Source organism: Phaethon lepturus, unplaced genomic scaffold (genome assembly GCF_000687285.1).
Source record: "Phaethon lepturus isolate BGI_N335 unplaced genomic scaffold, ASM68728v1 scaffold3897, whole genome shotgun sequence".
NCBI lineage: Eukaryota > Metazoa > Chordata > Aves > Phaethontiformes > Phaethontidae > Phaethon > Phaethon lepturus.
This window is the reverse complement of record NW_010552351.1, coordinates 31,134-40,211: the sequence shown is the minus strand read 5'-3', so window position 1 is coordinate 40,211 and position 9,078 is coordinate 31,134. Positions and strand designations below refer to the sequence as shown.

The following is a 9,078-nucleotide window of genomic DNA, read 5'->3' as shown; positions in this document are numbered from 1 at the left end:
GCAGGAAGAGTCATCTCTCAGCTGTACAAGGGTGGAATTTCTCTCACCTGACTTTATACTACCCTCATCAATCAGGGCTCCCTTTACTTTTTTTTTCTTTTTTAACCAGAACATTTCCAGAGGCCAATTTATCTCATCCCAAAATAGGCTGCTGAAACAGCTGGGATGAATGACCCTCAGGACATACCCTTTCTCTAGACTGGCTCTATGAGCTACTGTAACTAGCTCAAACTTCAATATTCATTCTTAGACATCTGAAGTATGACAAAAGAAAAATCTAGCCCCTGTTTGCATGTTTACCCATCCTAGGAATTGTGCCAAAGAGGAGGTTTCAATTACTGCTGAGAGTCATTCAAAGCCCATGGCAGTCTGCTCCAGGCAGGTGCACCCTTATCTCCTTCTTATGCAGATGACAAATGCTAACCTATACTGAATGTAAATCTTAAAGTCTTAAAAATGCAAAGAAAAATTAGGCAGCAATTTTTATATATGTTCACTATATTTATTATTTTTATTTATTTATGTTTCACTCAGAGCCATAGATTCATAAATATGCTCATCGGAGCGATGCAAAGTCAAAACAGCTGCTTAACTTAGTTATAAAGAGGCCTCTGGTGGCAGTTGTGAAGTATAACTTCTCAGAGTTTTATGAAATATGTATTTTGATGACGTAATTTTCTATGCAGAAACAGCTACAGAACGCAGACTAAGCAGTTAGATTCGCAGTGAAAATTTTGACACATTACTGCTCATCTCCAAAGCACTATTTCAGTCCATCCTTCTCAATGCCTACACCACAGTTGTCAAATTAGTCTTGAAGCATATATTTCCAGTTAAAGGATCTCATTTTCAAATAGCTGCATTGAAAACCTCAGTGTTAAAGTTATTTCTAAAGATAGTAATAATTAAGTTAAGGTTATGAGGCCTGCTCATTCCCCAAGACCAACCATGAATTTTCCTTGAATTTGTTTTAAAAACTACATAGACCAACAAGAAAAATTCACAGAAATATTTATATAGAAATATGCAACATTTCTTGGGTAAGCGTAAGAAAAAAATAAACCTGCGGAGTAAAAGATATTAGACTGGCAAATGCATACAGCTTCTATAAAATTCAATTCCATTATTATAGCTTCATGACACTGACCCACAGGGAACACGGGAAACCCAAAAGTTAGGCACATGATTAGGATCAATCACACAACCTACAAGAAGCTAGATAAGGCCTCCTGCCTTCTAGAAAGAGCCAGCAGACAGGAGAATCATAATAACATGGAGAATTGTAACAGGTATTCTATGATTCTAGGTATGTTAAGGCTGGCATGAAAGACATGTGAATGGAGACATGCATGTGCAGGGACTGAAAGATGCAGTAGGCCAAGGACTGAAATAACAGCCTGTGCTCGATCACAAAGGACACCACTCCCAGCAGTAAAATTGAGGGATGCGTTTTTATGTCAACGCCCAAAGTCTTGCTCTCCGATAAGGTCACAGCACAGGCTCCCATCAGCAGAGGACACCGCATCCCAACACCAGCAGAATGGCAATAAGGTTCCAGTGCATCCATACACCATCCTTTTCCTGTGTCCAACAGGACAAGGAGATGATAGACATGTATTTCAAACATGCATGTAAGATGAGGGAAGACAACAGCTTGGCCTGAGATTTACAGAGGCTGACATAGGCTGGGGCAAAGGGCAGCCCTGTAACAGCTGGTGATTTGCTTATTGGCTGGGGGAAAAAAAAAAAAAAAAAAAAAAAATCAATCCCAGTACCTACTAAGGGCCTGCAGAGAGGACTTAAGCAGTCCCCAGACAGCTGGGGACTCTCTCTGGCATGGCCAACTTTTCTACCTCTCTCTTGGGCCTTGACACTGGCATCTCAGGAAGGGAATAGCTGAAGTACAGCAAGTCCCATCACTGGAACACAGACTCTGAAAGCCATTGTCATCTGCAACAACTGCACCACGCAGCTCCTCTTGGGGTGAGGCTACAGCAAGCAGCTACAACTATCCCCTCCACCATCCATCTTTCACCAATCACAATCCATTGGTGACTACCTTAAAAGCTGTCCAGGATGCAAATTAAGTTAAAAAGTTTCAGTGTTGCATAGTACCAAATGCAAACCGCTAAGTACTTTCATCTGAGCAAAACAGACAAGATCTACAAAAGATAATTTAACACTTCTCCCATCAGACTGGCCAGCCTGCAAACTGTACTAACAAAAGAGCAATGCTAAAAACGTTTACTATTTGGTATTTATTACAATAACTAGCTGAACTGCCCAGCGAACGTACACTATATTTCTACCAAAATAGCTTCCTTTTAGTTCTTAATAGTAAACCCTTGAACAGGTTTAAAGCAACAGGTCTATCTGTTGCTTTAATCTTTTTATTTATGCCACAGTTACCTTGCAAGATATTCAGGATGGAAGATAAGCTGAAAATCTTCACGGAATATCTATTTTTAAAGTACAGATTTACAAAACATTGTACAACTAAAGCACTGCACTGTCTATGCACAGCTGCATTTTTTCGCAATGGCATTTCAGTGCAGGTCCAATCCAATAAAACAGACTTAACTGCTCTTTCAAAGAGATGCTTTGTTTTCATAGAATGACAATTCAAATCTTTAAAGAATGAAAAAAAAATTAGCTTAACACTTGTCCAGAAGGGATTGTAAAGGATTTATACTGCCAAAGATAGAAAGTACATCCAAGTAACATGAAATACACTGCAAACAAACACTGAAAACGCTTCAACTGACAAGATCAAATTTATATGAAACAACTCATAGCTATGTGCAAAGTACACAACTTGTTACACATCCACAACCAGACAACAGGACCCTGCCAATTGCAGACACTCAACATGGAACTTTTTGCCCATAATCTGCTCCATCCAGTCCCACCAGCAGTCCCTCAGACAAACGTAACAGTAAAATTCGTACTGCAGAGAAATACAAGCTTTGCAATAGAGTAACAGACCAATGGCTCATCTTTCCTTTTATCACACTTTAACTGTTTGTATTTTACCTAACCAAGAGCAAACCCCTTACTGAGGTAAGTTGAATTAGGACCCAAGGAGTTGATAGCCAGTCCTGCAGGACTGGATTTGCCAACTTAACAAAACCCGCAGCTCTAGTAGAAGCAGCAAGCATTCTAACCCACACAACTTGTCCAAGCTTAAATCAAGGGAGCCATTGCCATAAAGTAGGGGTACACCTTGTAATTGTTAATGCTGTAAATATGTAAAGGCAAAAACACCTGCAAAACCTTTTGGAGCATGGCAGTCCAAAAGCACGTTCACCAGCATTCGCACTGTTAGATGGGTCAGGTAGAAGCTCTTCTCTCATAGTTCTCAAGTAACTTGACAAAAATGGTTTCATGGTAGAGACTTCTGACTAATTTTCCTGAGATAGCTACAGAAAAGACCTGTGTATAAGAGTGCTCCCAAAGCAGCAATACTAACATTTATTTTGCAGAATCTAAGTCTATTCATGTATTTATAATGTTACAAGTACCTCATCAAAGAGGTAAGCAAAAAATGAAGGGGGGTGGGGGGAAGATTATAGACACTGTAAGTAACACACAAAAAATTGTCAATTCAGAAAAATGGGAAAAAAATTTGATAATAATGGCACTTTTTAAAAGTGTACCTTGGGATTCTTACATTTACAAAGACTTTTGGGAAACGCTTGCCCTTCCATTTCCTTTACGTCTTTCTTCCCAACTAAGCAGTTTCTTAGCTGCTAAACAGAAAGCAGTACAGGGTGGGGGGGAAAGGTAAGCAGGCCAAAGTATACAGAAGTACAACCACCACTTCCCATGGTTTCTCTGCATTTGGCAATTCAAATTCCAGTTGCAGCTGCCCAGTGCTTTGAAACAAATTCTTTGCAAAAATCCAAGACTCCCATAGAGCTGACAAGGACTTCACAGTACCCATGAATTTCAAACCAGATGGTCTGAGAATAGTAAGTGCTGCCTTTTCTTCTCAGACCAAGAATTCATATACCTTAAATCAAAACATGTATTTCTAGAAATATGGATAGACAAAACCAAGGCACATTACTGCAGACCTAAAACTAGGTACAGGTCTTGGTGTAAAAGAGCAGGAAAAAAAAAAAAGATAAGATTTCACCTGATGTTTTCAGACCCGAAGACAGTAAAGATGATAAAGAGCCAGAAATCATGGAAAAGCAGTTTTCAAGCACAGGTCTGATTAAATCCTGCCCTCTGCTTCAGTGCAAAGAACATGTATTCTAACATTATTTTGAACCCTGAAACACAATTCTCTTTCAATGCTAAAGCAAATGTTTGGTCCACATAACGTGCATTTACTCTTCATAGATGATGCAGAACAAAAAAATACAGAACGATATATACAATACAAAGAAAAAAAATGTAGGCCTTTAAAAAAAACTTCAAGAACAAAAGTCATCATTATTTGCATTTAAATTATTGTTATTATATATTTTATATATTGGGGGGGGGGTGTTGTGTTTTTAAATTAACATGCATCGTTTCTTTACCTTGCAAACAGTTTCTGTATCCCAAGGTAAGATAGTCCTCAGATCAATAACTTCACAGGACACACCAAGCTTTTCTTGAGCCATTGTTGCCACCTCTTTGATCACATGTACCTGAAAAGGCAATATATTATCACCAAGTAAACATTTCATTTCTGTTTAAGAGGTTCTAAATCACACATACTGAATACAAGCGGTTTAGCAGAAACCTTTTTATTCAGTAGTCTAATAAGCATTTATTATTCAGTTCATTCTTCCTACTTACTAACATATTTCTAGTATTTTAGCACCACTTCAAAAACTAACTTCAGTGAAAAATTGATGAAAACAAAACTGTTGCTTTCTAGAAAAGTATCTTTCAATAAACAGTAGCAGGCCTCACTATTTTATAGTTGTAGTCAGTTCGGGGTTTAGGATAAGGTTTTTTTAGGACTGTAACTAAACTAAGACACAAATATATGAGAGTAATGTATTTTGATGTAGCAGTCACATGAAATCCTGCAAGAAGCATTACACACACTCAAAACCAGTTCTAGTAATTACACTTACTACAATTTACTGAAAGTGCAACAGATTACAAAGTGATCAACTCCAAAAGCATCATCTTATGAACAGTTAGGAGTGATAGTAAGTACCATTTAAAAAATGATCTGTAAACATCCCGTCCTGACCCCCACAATTAAAGCATATTGGCATTAATATGACAGTATGACCATTCACTGGTCTTCCAACACAGGTTAATACCAACATTACCAATGTTGGATTATCTGATTATTATAATTAACATTTTGCTAAAACAAAAGCCTCTAGCAAGAAGCTTGTACTGAATTAGAATACACATTATTCCATATCCACCAGTCAAGGAATGCATTTAGCAGCATATGTAAGTGCGTCAAAAGTAAATGTAAACCAATCCACACCTATTAGCATCCTTGTCATAAGGTATGTTGTGATACGAACAGAAAAGAAAGCAATACTACATATATTCAGAACTGTATCTTGACATCATGTTACACAACACTTTTAAGCAAAACATGTTGTAAGCATTGGCTTCCCTAAAACAAACATTATCAAGCAAAAGCTCCAACACAGAAAACAACTGTTATGACAACAACTCAGATCAACCTCTCCAAATATCTTAGCAAAAAGTAGTTGCTCATGAGATATGACGGTAAAAAAGAATTTCTTGATATTATGTTGTCAAAAAACTCTGATGTTTTCTTTATCGTTAGAATGTTTCAGAATACAGGTTTGGAACGAGGCAGGTGGCCTCCATCAGGCAACTTCTAGGCATAGGTAAGGAGTTGGAGGCCAAGAACCATCCCCAATAAGCAATTTGGATGAGGTCATCTTGGTTTGGAAGGCAAGAGAATTTAACAATATGGACACAGGCAGTGTCAGTTGCCTAAGGGTCAGAGAACAGTATTAAATTCTACATAGAGCAAAAATCTATGCTGAAACAAAGTGATTAAGGATTTAAAACATGCGTCTACGTAATGCAAATATGAATAGCTAAACACCACAGGTCTATTTTAAAAGGTAAATCAATATAAATATTATAATAATAAAAAGAAAATATAGCTTGCAGTGTTTTTGTTTAAACTTCTAATACATCTGTGGCTGCAATAAGAGGGTTTGAGAATTTTCAACATGACACATGGGATGGATTTTTTTTTTTTTTTCCTGTTTCTCTGATGTATAAGTGAGACTGTTTACCTAGTTCACAGGGGATAAGGATTAGTTAATGACCATAAAACACTGAGCACAACTGGAGAGAAACTAAAAGCCTTTATTGCCCCTCATTAGTACCACCCAGGAAAGCACACATCAGGCAACCCCATCAGAGCAGCAGCTGCCAAGCAACTACCCAACGTACGAAATCATACAAGAAGTAACCTGTGAGTACATATAATCACTCTGCCTACTGACAATAAACTCTGGATTGGTTGCACGTTTAGCAATAAGGTTCCAAGTTTATGTCCACAACCTGCAAACAACCTCAGCACAAACTCACCGAACTTATTTGATCTGCAGAAGCCTGACACATCCAGAACGTGCAGGATTTACTGCATATGCACTAAGCATGTGTCCCCATGTTGTATTATACAGCCACACCTGTGCTTTGGTCAGCTTCTAAATTTGGAGTAAGGCTACACATCTGTCATATTATTATTCATATCAAAAGAACCGCTTGTCTTAACACTTGGCCTACATTTTCCAAGCTCCAAAGCACATCATTTTTTGGAAGGAGGTCCCTCCAAGTCCTCTCTGCACTACTGCCTACTGTGTAACTCAGGTTATTAAATCTCCATAGCCGCTTTTAAGCCATTACTTTATCAATTCATTTTTGGGAATATGACAAACACTACGATTTCATCCATATGGAGCAAAAATTTGCATTTTCAAAAGGGAACACAGAGAACTATAAAAACTGTTTGCTGCTGGAGAAACGAGTAGAAGTAAAGATATTTAAATAGCCCATAATTTAATACCAGTGCAAAGTATCAGAGACTAGTAGAAATAACCATAGCTATAAAGGTTATTTCTAACATCAGTCCTGCTATAAAGGAGATCAAGTAGTCTGAGGACAAGGAAACTATCACAGAAGGGCACTGAAGATTACAGATTTTAAACAAAAAAAAAGGCACAACCGCAGTCATCAATTCAATACCTTCTGTTGTAACTGAAAGTTACAATACTCCCTCCTTTAAAAGCTTCTCAGATATAATTAGGCCAGGAAAATAGCAATTTTCTTAATTATAGGATACAGGCAATAAAAAAACTTTTCTGGTAATTCCAAACTACACTGAAATTTCTTTTCTATAATTCTTGAAAAAACACAACCATTTTTTCAAAAGATTTTTCAGCATTTGCACATTTTAATTTGGGTGGGGGCATCCAATCATATTCTTGAACAGTTCTCAAATATAACTGTTAGAATGAAAACTATATCTAACTCTATTTGTATTAAATGTTCAGTGGATTTTAACTCCTTGTATAAAAGGAACCCCAGAGTGTACTTTTTTTAAATCATGGAGTAAAAAAAAAAAAAAAAATCTACATTTTTCTTTCAGCGTACTACTTTCAACTCTCCTTTCTCATTGCCTTCCTCAGAGTCACATCTCACTGCCCCATTCTAAAAATGTATCACTTTCATAATCACGGATAAGTCATTAACCTCCTGCACAGGTACCTCTTCCACATTTCCAGAGTCAGCTCCAACCAAAAATTAGTAAAATCTGACACAATAAAAAGCAGGTTTCATATACATATAAATGTTGTCAATCATTTATGCAAGCATATAGTGATGGAAGATGCAGATGGGTTATTGTCTGGCACTTGAGCCTGAATGCAACACTATTCAAACATCAGCTAAACCTTAGCCTAGGCTTTGCTGGATGACAAAGAGCTTGTAAGAGCCTTACTGACCTGAGTGCCCCAAGCAACCAGTGTCACATCACTGCCCGTCTGCAGCACCTCAGCTTGAGACAGTGGAATGTTGTAGGGCTCTACAGGAACTTGTTCCACTGAATAAAGAAAAACAAAGGGGAAAATGAGCATTAGATTCCTTTGCTATTCAACATTATCCCATAAAAATATACACTAAAAATTTTCTTCAATGTTAATGCCATCTAAAACAATAGACCAAAATGACATTGAGTATTAGCCTTTATTTCAAAGGTTTAGCTGCAATTAAAAATATTTTTAATTATACCGTTAAAACACAGTCAGTGTAGTGCTTAATTAATGTTATATACCACAGCAGTAAGATCCACATATACACAACAATGATAGTAGTAAGTGCTGGTGTACCCCAAGTCAAAATATCAGCATCAGATTTGGAGATGGACATTGCTACAGTTGATAAAAAATCTCAAGTAAATGTTTCAGTTAATTCTAATAAGAATCAAGAGAGCCTTGAAATTATACTTTAATACTCAAAGAAGGAAAAGCTGTGCCAGTGCCCTCCTGATATCTGCCAAGAATGATGCTTCACAGTTTTATGGCTAAATAGAGGAAAAACGTTTTCAGAACCTACACAGAAAGTGCTGCCAAGAACTTGTGATTATAACATTTTTAAATTAGTCTAAATATTTTTGCTTTGAGAAGAAAATGTTATCTATTCACCAAAAATACATCACAATTAGTGAGATTATACAAAAATTAAGCATCTCATCTTCTCTAATACATTTATTTAAGGTGGTTCCACTCAATACGCATTATTAGTTTTCAGATGGAAACATGTTAGGTCAGTTGTGCTAGTTTCGAATCAGTGCTCCAATGCACTATACACTGACTGGTTTCATGATTAAAACTGTGATAAAAGACATCAATATATTATATTTTAAAAGACATACTGTTTTTATCTAAAGGTGAACTTATCTATGCACCAGCAAGTCAAATAATACTTCTTCAAATAAATTCCAGTCATAAGTGGGGAAAACAAAAATTTTACTCAACTCTTTCTAAATACACAAAAACAATTTATAAAGAAAGCACTCTACTTTGTTGTTAACATATTTCATAGTTCATAAGTTATTTCATAGTTACG

The 9,078-nt window shown here is 36.8% G+C and overlaps 1 protein-coding gene across 1 annotated transcript in view; it reads right to left on the bottom strand.

The window, feature by feature from the left end:
• Positions 1-9,078, bottom strand: part of BCKDHB (branched chain keto acid dehydrogenase E1, beta polypeptide) — a gene marked incomplete at its 5' end in the record, with an annotated part of 106,570 nt that overhangs the window by 84,804 nt on the left and 12,688 nt on the right. The window contains 2 exons of the mRNA XM_010291174.1: positions 4,530-4,640; positions 7,956-8,053. Coding sequence (XP_010289476.1) covers positions 4,530-4,640; positions 7,956-8,053 — 209 coding nt within the window. The remainder of the gene's footprint in view (positions 1-4,529; positions 4,641-7,955; positions 8,054-9,078) is intronic.